The 17,740-nt window shown below is 46.0% G+C and overlaps 1 protein-coding gene across 6 annotated transcripts in view; it reads left to right on the top strand.

Moving 5' to 3' along the window:
- The window catches only part of CSMD2 (CUB and Sushi multiple domains 2), a 610,060-nt gene extending 593,238 nt beyond the window's left edge, over window positions 1-16,822 (top strand). For 3 of the 6 annotated variants that reach the window (XM_045476609.1, XM_045476605.1, XM_045476610.1), the window contains 7 exons: window positions 6,262-6,327; window positions 7,022-7,183; window positions 8,676-8,788; window positions 10,174-10,261; window positions 11,704-11,784; window positions 11,986-12,201; window positions 14,409-16,822. In XM_045476609.1, the coding sequence (XP_045332565.1) occupies window positions 6,262-6,327; window positions 7,022-7,183; window positions 8,676-8,788; window positions 10,174-10,261; window positions 11,704-11,784; window positions 11,986-12,201; window positions 14,409-14,746 (1,064 nt within the window). In that variant the 3' untranslated portion in view covers window positions 14,747-16,822. Of the gene's footprint in view, window positions 1-6,261; window positions 6,328-7,021; window positions 7,184-8,675; window positions 8,789-10,173; window positions 10,262-11,645; window positions 11,785-11,985; window positions 12,202-14,408 lie in introns of all 6 variants that reach the window. The other 3 variants (XM_045476606.1, XM_045476608.1, XM_045476607.1) reach the window with 3 other exon arrangements.
- Window positions 16,823-17,740: the final 918 nt, after the last annotated feature.

Below are 17,740 nucleotides of genomic sequence, written 5' to 3'. Positions count from 1 at the left end.
ATCAGAAGGTGAAAGACACAGACCCTGCCCTAAAATAGCTCACGTTCAGCTGCAGAAGACACATTATCAAATGTAACCGAACCTTCAGGAACATGGCAATGCACTGAATGCCATGGGGATGAGGAGGAAGAGGACCAATTCAGCCTAAGTAGGGGAGGAGAGAAACCAGGGAAGGCTTCCTGGAGAAGGTGATCTGAGTTCAGGCTTAACAGAAGGGTCAAGAAAGGATAAAGGATCAGTTTGGTGCTGGAACGGCATTAAACTCTCTTACAGATTCTGATCTCACCATATTTCAGGTATTAAGTAAAGTCTAAGCACTTTGTGTGCGCTAACTCATTTAATCCTTAACAATCACCCTAAGAGGCAGGGGCTATTCAGATTTAACATATGAGGAAACTGAGACACAGAGAAGTTAAGCAACATGCCCAGGCAACATGCCTTTACCAGCTGGTAAAGGAAAAGTGCTGAGATTCAGATCCTGAAGATCTAACTTCAGAATCCCTGTTCCTAAGTACTTTGCAGTTCTGCCCCTCAGGGAGAGAAAGTGTCAGAGTCAGAGCCTTTATCAGGGCCAGAATGTACTATTGTTGTATTTTCACTGTATGAAGTGTTGTATGTTTATTTTACTTATGAAAAGTAGTATTTGTTTTCCATATGTGGTAGTGAACTCTTCTAGAGTACATTTAAGTTCTCATTGTGATAATATAGTCATAATATAAAATTTACCAAATGAGCCGTTTTTAAGTGCACAGCTCAGTGGCATTAAGTGCATTTACCATACTGTGTGCAACCATCACCACCTTCTCCAGGACACTTTCATCTTCCCCAACAGAAATTCTGTCCCCATTATCATTTGTCTCAAGATAGTTTTTGATTTCCCTTTTGATTTCTTCTTCAGTCCGTGGGTTGCTCAGGAACATGGTATATAATCTCCACATATTTGTGAATTTTCCACTTTTTTTCTTATAATTGATTTCTAGTTTTATATCATTGTGGCCAGAAGAGATGCTTGATATGATCTCTATCTTCTTAGATTTATTAAGAATTGTTTTGGGGGCGCCTGGGTGGCGCAGTCGGTTAAGCGTCCGACTTCAGCCAGGTCACGATCTCACGGTCCGTGAGTTCGAGCCCCACGTCGGGCTCTGGGCTGATGGCTCGGAGCCTGGAGCCTGTTTCCGATTCTGTGTCTCCCTCTCTCTCTGCCCCTCCCCCGTTCATGCTCTGTCTCTCTCTGTCCCAAAAATAAATGAACGTTGAAAAAAAAAATTTAAAAAAAAAAAAAAAAAAGGATTGTTTTGTAGGCCAACATATGCTCTGTCCTGGAGAATGTTCCCTGTGCACTTGAGGAGAATGTATATTCGGCTGCCGTTGGATGGAATGTTCTGTAAATGTCCATTAAGTCCATCTGATCTCATGTTTAGTTTAGGTCCAGTGTTTTCTTACTGATTTACTGTCTGGATGATCTATCTGTTGTCGAAAGTGAGGTATTGAACTCCTCTACTGTTATTGTATTGCTGTCTGCTTCTCCCCACAGATTTGTTAATATTTGCTTTATATATTTAGGTGTCTTGATGTTGGGTGCATAAATATTTATAACTGTTATATCCTCGTGATGAATTAACCCTTTATCATTATCTAATGAACTTCTTTCTCTCTTGTTACGGTTTTTGGCTTGAAGTCTATTCTGTCTATATAAATATAGCTTGCTCCGCTGTTGGTTTCCATTTGCATGGACCATCTTTTTCCTTCACTTCATTTTCAGCTACATGTCCTTAAAAGTCAGTCTCTTGTAGGCAGCATATAGTTGGGTCTGGAGTTTTTGTTTGGTTTTTGTTTTGTTTTGTCCATTCAACCGCTCTCTGTGTTTGGATTGGAGAATTTAGTCCATTTACATTTAAAGTAATTTTTGAGGGACCCCTGGGTGTCTCAGTCGGTTAAGGGTTCAACTTTGGCTCGGGTCATGATCTCACGGTTCATGAGTTCAAGCCCCACAAGGGACTCTGTGCTGATAGCTCAGAGCCTGCTTCTGATTCTGTCTCCCTTTCTTTTTACCCCTCCCTTGCTCACACACTCTCTGTCTCTCTCAAAAATAAATAAACATTTAAAAAAATTACAGGGGCACCTGGGTGACTTAGTTGGTTAAGCATCCAACTTCAGCTCAGGTCATGATCTTGTAGTTCATGAGTTCAAGCCCCACATCCAGCTCTGTGCTGACAGCTCAGAGTCTGGAGCCTGCTTCTGATTCTGTGTCTCCCTCTCTCTCTGCCCCTGCCCCCACTCACACTCTGTCTCTCTCTCTCAAAAATAAATAATAAAAAAATTTTAATTATAAAAAAATAAGTAATTTTTTATAAGTATGAACTTCCTGTTGCCATTTTCTTAATTTTTTTCTGGCTGCTTTGTAGTTGCTTTCTTCTTTTCTCACTCTCTTCCTTTGGAATTTGATGAGTTTCTGTAGTGGTACGTTTTGATTCCTTCCTCTTTTTGTGTATCAACTATAGGTTTTTGTTTTGTGTTTACTGTGAGGCTTACATAAAACATAATTATAGCAGTCTTTTAGAGCAAATAACAACTTAACTTTGAGTGCATATAAAAGCTCTACGTTTTTACACTCCCTTCCTACATTTTATGTTTTTGAGATCACAATTGACATCTTTTTATATTGTGTATTCATTAACAAATTATTATAGTTATAGTTACTTTTAACACTTTTGTCTTTTAACCTTTACACTAGCGTTATGACTGATCTACCCACCACAATTACAGTATTAGAGTATTCTGAATGTAACCATCTATCTTTATCAGTGAGCTTTATACATTTATATGCTTTTATGTTTAGATCTTTTCTTTTACTTGAACTCTTACTGTTGAACCTTGTGTAGCTGTACATTCAGTGTGTCCATGGCGTGGGGGGTGGGGGGAGGGAATTCAGGAGCCTTCTATGTCACCATCTTGCTCTGGAGTCTCTTCAAGAGTTCTTTATATATCTACAATATAAGACCCTTACAGATACAAGATTTGCACATATTTTCTCCAATTTTACGGGTGGTCTTTCACTTTCTTTATTTTTTGTTAAGTTTACAGTACTCTATCCTTTATTTCACTCCTCACCTAAAATGAAATTAGACTGTCAATTTTAAGCTCCACTTTAGTCCTGTGTTACATTGTTTTTTCAAATGTGGGAGGTATTTTTTACAGCCTTATTGAGATATAATTGGTACATTAAACTGCACATATGTAATGAATACAATGCAATAAGTTTGGACTTTTTTTTACCTTCTTTTGATGTCCTTTTGAACACAAAAGTTTTTAATTTTAGTTAACTCCAATTTATCTATATTTTCTTTGCTTGTTTGTGCTTTCATATCATATCTAAGAAACCACTGCCAAATCCAAGGTCATAAAAACTTATGCCTGTGTTTTCTTCTAAGAGCTTTATAGTTTAGCTCTTACATTTAGGTTTATTTTGTGGGGTTTTTTTGGTGCGGGTGGTTGTTTGGGATCCAAATTCATTCTTTTGCATGTGGCCATCCAGTTATCCCAGCACCATTTATTGGAAAAACTATTCTTCACTATTCTTCATTGAACTGTCTTGGCACCCTTATCAAAGATCACTTGACCATAAATATGTGAGCTTATATCTGGATCCTCCATTTTACCCATTGAGCCGTGTAACTGCCTCTATGACATCACCACAGGTCTGATTACAATAGCTTTGTAATAAATTTTGAAGTTGGGAAGTGTACATCTTCCTTTTTGTGCTTCTTTTTCAGGATTGTTTTGGCTCTTCTGGGCCCCTTTTATTTCTAGATGAATTTTAGGATTGGATTTTGAAATTCTGCAAAGCAGACAGCTGGGATTTTGACAGGGAATGTGGTAAATCTGTAGGTCAGTTGGGGGAGTGTTGCCGTCTGAGCTATATTAAGTCTTCCAGTCCATGAACATGGAATGTCTTCCCATTCATTTAAATCTTTAATTCCTTCTAATGATGGTTTGTCGTTTTCAGCATATAAGACTTGCACTTCCTTGGTTCCATTTATTCTTAAGTACTTCATTGTTTTTGATGTTACCGTGTACTTATATATAAAAACACAAAATGCTTTAGATGCAGTTGAATTTTACCTGTCCCTTCCTGTGTGACCTTGGGCAAGCCTCTTCACCTCTCTGCCCCTTAGTGGGTTTCTCTTCTATAAAATGGAGACAATAATCTCTACCTCACAGGTTTTTTTCATTAAAATGTTTCATGTTATTTACTTATTTTGAGAGAAAGCATGAGCAGGGGAGGGGCAGATAGAGAGGAAGAGAGAGAATCCCAAGCAGGTTCTGCACTGTCAGTGCAGAGCCTGGCATAGAGCTCGATCTCACAAACTGTGAGATCATGATCTGAACTAAAATCAAGAGTTGGACACTTAGCCAACTGAGCCACCAGGTACCCCTCTACCTCACAGTTTTGAGAGCAGGGTCAAGTGAAATAACATGAAATACATGGCCTAGCATAGATCCTGGTCCATAAAATGCTTTCTCCCTCTCACTCCCTCATCTTATAAAACCTAAGACAATTAAAGGCATTTTGTTCATAAATTTGCTTTTACTGAGTCATTGTGGAAAGTTTCTCCACAGCCTTTTGCAAACACAAACATAAGCTAACCTCCAGAGTCAGAAGGATTATGCTAAAACCCTGGCCTCCTAAAAGAGACAGTAGGGAGAGTCAGCCCTTCCTTGGTGACAAGACAGATATTTCTGTTGTTTCTGTGTCAAATAAGGAAAGACATTAACATTGGCTGACTGTCACCTCATTTATTTATCACAGACCTATAAGGTATGTTTCAGTATTTGCCCCTGTTTCCAATGAGGAGACAGAGACTCTGAGTGGTAAAGTAACTAGTCAAGGTCACACAGCATTAAGTAGCACTACTGGGACCTGAACCTAGACTGTATGGCTCAGGCCCAAAACTTGTGCTTTTGCACGTGCTTTTGCCTGTGAGTAAGTGCTTCATTGAATTCAGTTGTAGACTGATGTGTATATAAACTGCTGTGAAAGGGGTGACAGCCTCAGGCCATGGGCAGCTACTAGGAAGCTCCATAACCTTTTATGATCTCTGAAATTGCTTAGAGAATCATCAGTGAGCCAGTGACAAAAATAATGGTGAATATAACAATCAGAAGGAGGCCCAAGACCAGGTGCTGGATGTGCAGGCACTCGGTGGCAGAGTCATAGGCCTGGGCCTCTGTCACATCACCCACCCTCTTCCAGTCCCTGGGCTTCACAGAGTAGCCCAGGCAGCACAAGTTCACAAAGACTATGTTGAACAGGGACCAGATGATGTGATCACGCACAGAGGTTTTGCTGTGAATGCCGATCATGGTGGTTGCCATGGGATCTAAGCCCTGGGTCACCCCAAGTACAGCCACCTCATGCTTCTCCTTGAGCATCTCATAGGTTGGGGGGGATGTGGTGTGGATGCCGGGAAAGTAGGGCTGAGAATTGCAGTTCATAGTGCAAGACGGAACAGCTGTTGGGGGCTTCTTAGTCTTCATATCCTCACTCCAAAGGAGGGAAGCACTCCACTGAAACCCCCACCAATGCTCAAGGAGTTCGCTTTTGATTGGTGGAAGGTCCTCCTTGGTGCCAGGCATCTGGGAGGAAAGTAGAAACAGTCCGGGACAGGGCTGTTCAAACTAGGGTCATCCGTAGGGACGTTCGGCAGATCTCTGTACCAGGGTGGGAAAATAACTTTATTTTCCTTTACCCTTTACTGAAATTTAGCATTTCCTTTCATTTGGAATGTAGACAAAAACCCAAAACAGTGTTTACAACACCTATAACTTTGTAACCAGTGAAAATTGCAGAGATTTTCATATTATATTATCATTCTCGCTGATATCGTGAAATATTGCGTATGGTCCTGACTAATGTTCCTAATGAAACATTAGGGTAGTGACTGGACCTGCTGCCAGATCCTGTTACTTAATGCAGTAGTAAAGAATCACATATCTACCTGCATCCTAGTTCTTTGTTTAGTATTTCAATGACTATAATCGATGGAATGGATTTCCCTTTAACTCTTTACGTTTGATTATTCTGAGAGGGGCCCATAGCATCACCAGACCATCAAAGTATCCACTCCCAGTCTAAAGAGGACAAGTCCAAAACAAGATCTCAAAGAAACCATTGACCTAATGTCAGAGAGGTGGCCATTATTTCTCCAGTAGAGTGTAGACCAGAGGCTGAACCTATTTCCCTCCTTTCTCTTTCCCCAGCAGAGGTGCGGCCTAGTGGGAGACCCATCAACACTGCCCGGGAACCACCACTCACCCAGGCCTCCGGTAGGTATGGTTCAGATCTCTGGCTCAAGAAACTGGTGTTGCTTCCTTCACCTAGTTACACATGACTTTCTAAGTACTCAGTGAAAGGATGTGAAAACTGTCTACAGAGCCAAACAGGTTTCCCCACCCCAAGCAGACTTCAGGAGGAAGTGAAGGAAGGAAAGGAAACAAAATCCTGATCCAGAAGAGAGAGCCCAACCTTTCCAGAAACACATCCAGAGCTTCGAGCTCTGGAGCCATTGATTACCACAAGCCCAGCCCCCACCCCCCAACCCAGTATGTGGTCATACAGACACAAAGACCCAAGTCCTGCCTAGGGAGCTTCCTGGAAATGGTTACATTTTTAATACAGGTATTGTATCTTTCAAAGTGTGACGTCCATAACTGGGCACATAACTACAGGTGTGGCCCGACCAGTGCAAGACTATTATAGACTATCATATCCTTTTTCAAACTGTATTCGTTTATGTACCACATTAGTGTGTTATACAAGAAGGAAACTAGATTTGGCATCATATTCAGCTCTAATTCCATTCTGGATCACAAGAGGACTCGAGCAGTCCACCATCCTCCCCTGTGTTAGGTGTTGGGGGAAAACAATGTCAGTGAGTGAACTGGGATCAACCATCAGGTGGCCGCAATCCTATCAACACATATGTAAGTCCCTCTCATATCTGCTCCCCAATTCCTCTAGTTCCTGGTGATGTTTTTGCCAAGAATTCCCTATGGAAAGGGGCCTATGAGTACCAGGGGAAGAAGCAGCCAGCCATGCTCAGAGTGACTGGCTTCCAGGTTGTCAACAGCAAGGTCAACGCCACCATGATCGACCACAGTGGAGTGGAAGTGCACTTGGCTGGTAAGGAGCAGGCCACCCCCTTGAAAGCCTGGGTGTGGCAGGGGTGGGTGGGCCCACGCCCTCTGCAAGGATGTGTCTACTCTCATTGCGTCCTCCTGTCCTTGTCTGGTGGGGAGTGGGCAAATAATGTGTCTATTCATTTTTGCTTGCATGATAAAACCACTGGGACTAAAATGAAGTGGTTAGATAACAAACAATAACTTGAACATAAAAGCACTCCTAACTAAAGAGGAGAGAGACCAATATCTCTAAAACTGAACCAAAAATAGGGACAGAGAACTCCCAGAAGCCAAAATACAGACAGACAATAAACAAAAGAAAGTACACGTTTCAGCAGTAATCAAAAAACTGAAAGTAAACACAAAATGCCATTTTCTACTTATCCCACTAAGATTTTTTTTTTTAAGTGATAAACTTTAGTGCTGGTCAAGGTCAAGTGAAGACACTGATGCGGTGAGGGCCAAAGTATGAAACAGGGCAATTCTAGAAAACAGTTTGGAAACTTGTGTCAAGATCTTTGAAAATGAGTGAACCCATTAATTATATTTCTAGGAATTTTTTTCATAAAAAGTAGCTATGGAGGGAGTCAAACATTTATGAATAAAGGATGTTCACGTAACAGGGCCATTTGTATCATATCAAAACTGGAAGGAGAAAATTGTCCAAAATTAATGAAATGGATGTATTAATTATAAAAGATCTGATAGATAAAATAGCTTGCCAGTTTTGGGGAAAATGGCCCTATCGTAGTGCACGTTAAATGTGACTCCAGTTTTTAAAGGAAAAATTATATTCATAAGAAAGAAAGCTGGAAGTAATTACACCAAAACGTGAACAGTGGCAATTTCTTAGTGATATCAGGAATGATTGTGATTTTCTTCCTGCATCTCTGCATTTTCCAAAATTTCCCCAATTTTCAATCTTCCTATAATCAGAAAACTAAATCTCTCAGAAAACAAATGCAAAGATAAAGGCATGAGTGAGCAAATGAAGACACATGTTAATACACAACCCACGTGCATTCATATCCGCCCATTCATGCGTGCACACACCAGCACAGCTGAGCAGTCAGTTTCACTCATCTGCTGTAAGACATAGTCATAAAGATGTGCACATAACCCCGTGTACGTGCCTCCTGCATTCCCACACCCACCGAATTGTAAAACATACTCGTGTGTTAACTGACACATTAATGTATCCAACGTCCTATTCACTTTATTCCGCCATGTGCATGGTTTAAAAGGGTCACAATCACAGGCCAGTGATTTAGTGGTCAGTAACACACATTTGCACATTCGTGCACATCCTCTCATTCAGCCCACAGAAACTCATGGGCAACACTATACTTACCTACTTATGGTTATGCATGGAATGTTTATATCAACATCTACATGTGAAATTTCACCAGGACAGTCACACCCACATCCCCACAAATATGGGTTTGGGGATTCTTCCAGATCTTTAGTCTACTCTCTGAACTTTCTTTTCCCAGGAATTTACAAGAAAGAAGATTTCCATCTCCTGCTCCAGGTTTACCAGATCACAGGACCTGCGGAGATCTTTGTGAATAAGTTCAAAGATGACCATTGGGCTTTAGATGGGCATGTAAGTTCAACAAAATCTGCCCTTGACCTCCCTGTGCCCTATCCCCACCCCTGATTCCCAGATCACTGGCAGGGAATGGGGGAGAAGAGAGTGGAAACTCATAGGATCAATATGGAAACTTGGGGTGGGGGTTCTTTGGGACGAGGACAGGGAGCAAGGGAGCCCTCGCCTGCTCGTGAAGTGGGTAAAGGAAAAGATAAAGGGACCAGGAGGCTGAGTGTCCAGAGGGCCAGCACATCTGAGTGATAGGGAGTAGGTTCTGATGTTAGAGCAGAAAGCAAGGAACTAGAGGTCAGCGGTGTAAGAGTGAATTCAAGCAAGCTGGAGGTAATGACATGGTGCCGGGACATGGGAAAAGGTGGTGGGTCCCGGGTGGCTACCTCAAATATCCACTCACATTTGAGGATGCGGATTACAGATGATTTAGCACAGCTAGAAGACCAAGACATAGGGGAGGAGACACGGCTTCCTTGCCTTCTCTTGTGGGGGAAGACTTCACGCATTCTAGGGCATTCTGAAGGCAGAAGGCAGGTCCACAGTGATGCTCCTCTTCCAGTTTCACAGGAGGGGAGTTGAGCATCATGTCACGTATCACACCCTTGGCTTCCCTGTCTTGGATCTTTGATGCTAGAAATGGAAGGCCGGGAAGGAGGGAGAGGTCACAGAGGCCAGAGTAGCAGAGAGCTGAGGAGTCAGGGTGCATCCTCAGGGACAAGACAGCAGGTGGACGACTATGGATTTGTGACTTTGCTTTTCAAATACATAAGGAGAGGGGCACCTGGCTGGCTCAGTCAGTACAGCATGAGACTCTTGATCTCAGGGTCATGAGTTCAAGCCCCACGCTGGGCATAGAGCTTACTTAAACATGTAAGGAGAAGCAAGTGGCTTCTCCCAAGGGCTGGCACATCCGGTTAGTTCCTTGGTATTCTTGAGAGTATCCTGTGGACCCCCCTTGGATACCCCATTGGGTAGCGAAGACCCGGATGCTTCAATAGCAGTAGTCCAAAAGCCGTGCAAGAACAACAGACCCTACCATGCTGGGAGGGTCGCCATAGAGAACAGGGGTCAAAGTTAGGAGATGGATGGGGCTAGGAGTACAGGCCATGGGCTAGAAGCTAATGGAGCTCTGGAGGGCCAAGCCGCTGGAGCAGCTTAGGACAACAGCCAACCATCAGGCCTACTTCTGTGGCCACCCGTGCGTGGTTTGGGGCACAGATGGCACAGTCCGTCTAGAGCACAGTGGACGGAGGACCCCACCTTGGGGATGGAGCAGGAGCTGGGAGGCGTGCAGTAGCCAAACATCCTAAAGCACGCCCTCAGCTGAGCAGCATACAGGCTTTGTGTCCAATGCCCCCATCTCACTGCCTCTGCTCTCACCCTCACAGGTCTCATCAGAGTCCCCCGGAGGTACCTTCATCTACCAAGGCTCCGTCAAGGGCCAAGGCTTTGGACAGTTCGGCTTTCAAAGACTTGGTAACTAGCATTGGTCCCCTGGAAGGGTGTGCTCGTGGGGCGGGGGAGACACTTGAGTGCTGGGGCAAGGGATTGACGTTCAACAGCCAGATCCAGGGGTCCTTAGCCATTTGGGGGCCATGGCCACCTTTGAGATTCTGATAAAGGCTATGGCATACGTCCCCAGAAACAAGCGCATAGACATAATACACTCAATCTTTGCCAAACAGTGTCAAGGCCCAGCCTTAAGTTGAGACCCCCAGCTTAAGGGACGTTGGGTCTCAGATACAGCTGCCAGCAACACCACCCAGCCAGCCCTCGGGCATCACACAGACACCCCCGAACAAGCAGACGTGGGGTTATCAGGAGTGCCTTTACTCACAGTGCCCTTTCCAACCCCGAGCAGTCCTGGAAGATGCTTCTCCCCTAGCATCTTTACCCTGACTGCTACACATCATTGGCATCCAGTGTCCTCACTTCCTCGCTGGCCTTGACCCAGAGCCTCCCGGTCAGCCTCAGACTCTAGTCGGAGGAGGGCACCTGGCTTCTCAGAAGTGGTGGAAGGGGAGGCAGGGGGCAGTCATGGGTGCTCAAGGGTCAGCTCCACACATCTGGGTACTGACACCCACCATTCCCAGGGGCTCTGCCTGCCTTTCTCGCTGCTCTGACCTTCAGGAAGCTTCTCCTTGTCTTAAGCAGAAATCTGTTTCCCTGGTTCCCACTCCACACTGTTCCTGCCCCAGAGGTATTCTTAGCTCCCCCTTGTGAGCAGCGTGGAGTAAGACCTCTGTCTCCTCCCGATGCACGCAGTCCCTCGGTCCCCTGGCCCCTCAGCGCCACACACCAGAGTTGGCCTTCACCGCTGACTCCCTGTCTCCTGAGGCAGACCTGTGCCCTCTTGGAGCCACTAAGCAGGCAGTGTTGCCTCCCCATGGTCTCCAGAGTCCTCCCAGCCTTGTGCTGGGAGGGCCAGAGCAGAGGAGGGGAGACGGTCCCCAGGCTGCTCAGCATCTCCTGTCTCCTCCCCCCCCCCCCCCCCCACCACCACCAGAGCAGCTCGCCCTCACCTGTTTTGTGTTGTGGCTTCCTTGTAAGCTTCTATCTGATAAAAGGCTCTGGTAGACAAAAGAAGTTTCGAAACTTCTGAAGGGCAACACCCTGGTAAGATTTTATCCTGCCACACGCTTTAGGTTCTCTGGCAGATGGGCTCCCCCGGGACTGATGGCTGTCCTTTGTATATGACCTGACAGACTGGTGTGGGGAGTCTTCTCCCCGGGGAATGTCTGAGTGTGGGGGGAGGCAGCTGCAGAAGGTGACATCCCTAGCCACGGCCACACCTCCCGCTGGGGCCGTCCCCTCAGATGGTGTGTCTGTGAGCTGAGGTTTATGCTCTGGGACTTTGCAGACCTCAGGCTGCTGGAGTCCGACCCCGAGTCCATCGGCCGCCACTTTGCTTCCAACAGCAGCTCGGTGGCAGCCGCAATCCTGGTGCCTTTCGTCGCCCTCATCATTGCAGGCTTCGTGCTGTATCTCTACAAGCACAGGTACAGGGGAAGAAGGCGGCATGGGGGGAGGGGGGCATGCAAGCCCATCACCCACCCCAGCCCACCCACAGCCTCCCCGGCCCAGGAGAGCTGTCATCTTGGGAAAGGAAGACAGAACTTCCTATTCCCTCCCTCTCCCCGTTCACACCCCTGAGCCTCTCCCTCTTTTTACGTTTTGGTCACTCTCTCTCTCATTCCCAGGAGAAGACCCAAAGTTCCCTTCAATGGCTACGCCGGCCACGAGAACACAAACGTTCGGGCCACATTTGAGAACCCAATGTACGACCGCAACATCCAGCCCACAGACATCATGGCCACCGAGGCGGAGTTCACAGTCAGTACAGTGTGCACAGCCGTATAGCCACCAGGCCTGGCTGCCACCGCCGCCGCCACCGAGAGCCCCGCCTCCGGCAGCCGGTGAGGCGGGGGGGGGGGCGTGGGAGGCAGTCGCGTAGCGGAGACACGCGCTCCCACAGCCGCGTCCAGTGGGAGGAGCCTATGCCCTGAGTGCCGTGGGGCGCCAGACCCTGAGCGGGGCGCTTCCCTGTGCCCTGTCATTGTCCCCATTAGATGGGAAAACGAGGTAGAGAAAGGAATTCATTTGGCCAAGATCACACGCCTAATAAGTAGCAGGGTCACAATCCAATCCATCCAACGCCAGGCAGGCGGACTCCAGAGACTGTGCTCTTAGCCCTTTGGGCTTGGCAAAATATCTAAGCGGAATGTATTAGTGAGGGGTCTCCAGAGAGAGAGAGAGATGTATACACACATAACACATACCTAAGGTATACATACCTATCTATGTGTGTATATGTATATACACATATATGCTTATCTCTCTATAAACATCTAAGTATCTATATCCACATAGAAAGATGTATGTATACGTATATCTAGATATATAGAGATATCCATATAGAGACGCATGTATATTGTATATATACAGAGAGAGAGAGAGAGAGAGAGAGAGATTTAGTTTAAGGAATTGGTTCACATGATTGTGGGCCTGGCAAGTCTGAAATCCACAGGGCAGGCCTGCAGGCTGGAAATTCCATCAGGAGTTGATTTAATCTTGATCCAATGGCTATACGGAGACAGAATTCCTTTCTCTTCAGGGACTTTAATCTTTTCTTCTCCGGCATTCAACTGGTTGGATGAGGACCACCTCCGTGGGGTGGGTAATCTGCTTTACTCAGTCTACTGATTTAAATGTTAACACACCCAAAAAAATTCCTTCACAGCAACATTTAGACTGGTGTTTGACCAAACAACTAGTGTTTGACCAGAGCCTTGGCAGGTTGGCATATCAAATTAGCCATCACCTAGAGCATGATAGATGGGCTCACATGATCCCTGCCCGCCTCCAATTCTCCCCTTCCTTCTTTGAGTCCACTTTCTCCTCTAGAGTATTTCTCTTGCTTAAGTCTAAACTTAAAATTGTAGCTATTGAGATAATTTATACATGAGATGAAAATTATTTTCAGAATACATAAAGGCAGCTATTGAGTGCAAATAATTAAATTATTGAGCTTTTCTGCATCCTTTTACATCCATCTGAAACAAACATTTAAAGGAAGAGAAATTATCCCAGAATTCCAGAATTCGTTCTGAGGTTTCATGTCTATGATCCCTGTGTACTTTTTCCTACTCAGAACTCATACAAATAGAAGCAAAAAAGAAAAGGTAAAATCTCTTCCGATGACATAAATCAGGCCTCACCAGTGACCAGTAATGACTCTGAATTTCGAGTTGCTGAATTACTGAACAATACAAGAAAGACACCAGAATGCCCTCTGAACAGTGTGTCACCGTTGGGTCATGTGCAGTTCACCAGCCCTCAGCATCACTCATCATGAGCATTCAGGGCCTCTGAATATTCTGCCCAGCCCACAGCTCTCCACAGCGGGCTCTTCTGGCGAGGGGCCCACCTTGTCCTGCCCAGAGCAGGAGCACAGCGAAAACACAGAGAAAGCTGCTCTTGGTTCATGGAGGCGATGTGTGAAAAACCATGTGAACACACACACCCGTCTTTAGAACGAGTAATTAGGTAATAAATTCAAATAATGCCTAAAAGAACACGTGAAATTAAAATAAGAACCCAAATAGGCAATTCATGGAGGCCTGTGGGGTCAGTGAGTCAGGGGGCAGGGTGCAGGGCTGTGCTATGGCTTTCATGGACCCTTTTCTTCCATTAAAAAATGTATATTAAACATGGCACCTTACAACGGTGTTGTTACAAAGCTGAATAGAACTCAGTCCAGACTGATTATTACAGGTCCATTATTATTCCGATTTTGAAAGAATTGGATCTTGAAAACCATTTTCCTGGGCCCCTAAGTGAGCCCACTGTGGTGGCCCCTAGGCATTGGGTCTCCTGTGCCTAATGGGTAAGTCGAACCTCCAGGGGAAGAAGACAGTATTGGGAAAATGTGTGTCCTGCTGTGGGTGTTCCCCACCTATACCCACTCTCGGGTTCGGGAAGATCGAAGGTCAAGGTAACTAATTTCCTTCTTTCCCCTTTATTCCTCTTTGCTTTGCCTCTTTTCTCTCGCCTGCTTCCGCTCCCCACCTCACCCTGCCCGCCCCTCTCATTTACAATCCCCGCGCGATCCATTTGTCCCCAGTTGTCCAGGGGACAGGCCGTCAGCCCCCTGAGCACAGTGCCCGGTGCCCATCTTCGTCTGTCTCTCTGCCCGTGTCTGCTACTGCTGGGACTTGGGTCCTCACCCCGCCACCACCTGCACCCGCCACCCCAGAGAAGACTCCCGCTGGGCCCCGACTTCGGGGCAGTACAGGAAGAGGGGCTGCAGACGGACACAGGAAGCTTATGGATTTAAAACAGCAAAGCATCTTGTGGCTGGGGTGGGGGGGGGGGGCCGAGCACACACAGACACACATGCCTCTCCTTCATTTGAGTCCTGCGAAGAGACCGCGGAAGTTAAAAAAAGAGAAATGTGTGTGAAAGATGCCCCCCCGCCCTGCTCCCCACAAACACAGAGAAGAGGTGAAGAGGAGGCTGCACGCCCCGCCGGCCCTGTGTGAGGAGGCGGCGAGTGTGTTAGGTGGTCAGTGTGTAGAAACCAGCCGTCCCCAACTGGCTGTTCTCCTGCAAAAGTGACAGCAAGGATTACCCCAAGGGCAGAAAAACATCTTAAGAAGTACTTTGGTAATCAGTTTATTTTTTCCAACAGAATTTTATTGAGTTCTAAACCCGGTGAGTTAAAAAGTCATTCTGGGTCCTGGGTAGCACTGGGGAAGGAAGGGTGGGTTGGGGGAGGTGGAGCAGGAATCTGGCCTCGAGTCTAAGGTCAGGTCTGGCTGTCAAGTGACAAAGAGAAGAGAAGCGAGGCTGTAGCCCAGACGGAGATGCCGAGTCGGCAGCATTGGGAAGGTGCTGATACAGCAGAGCAGGCCTGTCCCAGTGTCCAAAAACTCATGGCTGCCTTGTGTTGAGTTTCTTCTCTGTGCCTGACACTTTAGGTGTATCATTTCTAGACCTTACAACAACCCAAAATGTAGGAATTGTTATTCCTGTTTTATAAATGAGAAAACAGAAGCCCAGAAAGGTTGAAGAGACGTAAGCCACACCGTAAGTGTGGAGTCAGGATGCTAACCCAGGTGGGTCTGACCCCAAAGTCCACTACACCAGCTGCCAGAAACCCAGATCTAAAGGGGCACCAAATACAGGGAGGAGCAGGTGAATCTGTATAGTAGGACTGTGGCCGGGGCTGGTGGGCCAGGCAGAGGACCTGTGTGTCCTGTCTGGGCTCTTCTCCCTCCGTCTGGGCAGCCTCAGGGAAAGGGACCTCCTAGAGCTGGTGCTGCCCCCTTGGCCCCCAGCAGCCCCTGGCTACAGCAGACACAAGACCTGGGAGCTCCTGAACGGAAAGAACGGAGTGAATGAAAGTCACAACCTCTCCAGCTCCTTGCGAGAAGATTTGATTAATTCTGAGTTCCACTGTGCTTGGGTCCTTATTGAATTCCATACAAGTATTGTTGGGACACTAGCAAGTTTAGGAATCAAACTGTGGCATTTAGAGCCATTTTCTCTGTCCTCGGGAAGGTCCCTCTGGGCTTAAGCACCTGTGCACGTGTGACATGCTGGCCTGAGATGTTCATATCACATATACTGAAATAAATCGAAATGGAAGGGAGCGGAGTGGCAGGGACACCTGTTCTTAAACAGATGAGACGATCTGCCTCACAGTAAGAGGGGCCGAGTACAGCGAGAGGCGTCAGTTCCCAGCAGATGGGACTGAGGCTGGCAATGGCGGGAGCCCCGTGCCACCCACACCCGCTCTGGGTCACAGCGTCCCTGGGCTTGGCGGGAGAGGGCCAACTCAGCCACACACACGCACTCATATCTCTCCTTCCTGGAAACAAATGCAGGAAGTTCTTTGGCTGCTCCCTTCCTCCCTTCTTTCACTCCTCCCAGACCAACCAGTGGACTCCTCCACCAGCCCTGCCTCCGCCCCCTCCCCTGTGTCCCCGCAGATGCCCAAGGAGCACATGCCAGGGGGGGGCGCCCAGCACTCTGCTGTGCATTACCGTTTCCCACCTCCGGCATTCCTGCACCACCTCCAGAGGGTCAGAAGGAACCGGGGCAGTCTAGGCCTTCACTCGCCATCCACACCATACACCCACCACCATCCCATGAGGAGGAAAAAAAAAAAAAAAAAAAAGTAAAACAAAAACAAACAAAAAAATCTTTTGTACAGAGATATATTTTTATTATACAAAGTTTGTACAGTACCAAAAAAAGAAAAAAAAGGTGTACATTTTTTTTTCATTATTGTAGGTAAACGGTAGTGGAAGCCTTTTTTGTAAATGTAATAAAATGTATAAATATGGTTTTCAGAAAACATCAAGGACTGTAAATATGTAATCTACACACCTTCTTGGCTTGTCTGCAGTATATACATTTAATTTATCTGTCTCTGTATATGAGGCTTCCCCTGGGGTCCTGCATTATGGTACTTTCCTGAATTTGAAAGCAATTTTAAATTTTTTGAATTCAAATAAAATATAAATTTTTGCATTGGTTTCTTACATTCTAATGGCCTTTTTCATGGCTAGGGGGCAAATGTTTCTTGGGGAAGGGAAGGAAAGACACATTTGGGGCCAGAAGCCAAGAGTGGAAATGTGGAAACCTACCATATACAAAAATTAACACAAAATGGATCACATACCTAAATATAAGACCTAAAATATAAAAGCCCTATAAGAAAGCATGGGGGAATGCTTCATGACATCCAATTTGGCGATGCTTTCTTGGATATGACACCAAAAGCACAGGCAACAAGAGAAAAAATAGATAATTGGACTTCATCAAATCTAAAAACTGCTTCAAAGCACGCAATCAATCAACAGAGTGAAAAGGTAACCTACAGAAGAAATATTTGCAACTCATCTGATAAGGGGTTGATATCGCCCAAAACGTAAAGAATTCCCACAATTCAACAACAAAAACAGACCTGATGTTAAAATGGGCAAAGGGCTTGAACAGACATTTTTCCAAAGAATATATACAAATAGCCCACAAGCACATGAAAAGTTGCAAAACATCGCTCATCATTAGGGAAATGCGGTCAAAACCACAGTGAGATGCCACCTCACATCCATTAGGACTGTGAGAAACACAGAAAAAGGAGACCTTGGTAGCTCAATAGGTTAAGCATCTGACTTCAGCTCGGGTCATGATCTCACAGTTTGCGGGTTCGCGCCCCGCATCGGGCTCTGTGCTGACAGTTCAGAGCCTGGAGCCTGCTTCGGATTCTGTGTCTCCCTCTCTCTCTCTCTGCCCCTCCCCCACTTGTGTCCTCTCTCCCTCTCTCTCCCTCTCTGTCTCTCTCAAAAATATATAAACATTAAAAAAAAAAAAAAGCCAGGATATACCAAGCATTGGTGAAGATGTGGAGAAACTGGAGCCACAGTGGAGTGTTGGGGGGAACGTAAG

The sequence above is a fragment of the Leopardus geoffroyi genome, chromosome C1, assembly GCF_018350155.1.
Source record: "Leopardus geoffroyi isolate Oge1 chromosome C1, O.geoffroyi_Oge1_pat1.0, whole genome shotgun sequence".
NCBI classification, from domain to species: domain Eukaryota; kingdom Metazoa; phylum Chordata; class Mammalia; order Carnivora; family Felidae; genus Leopardus; species Leopardus geoffroyi.
Note: the sequence above shows the minus strand (reverse complement) of the source record. Positions and strands in the feature narration are given on the sequence as shown.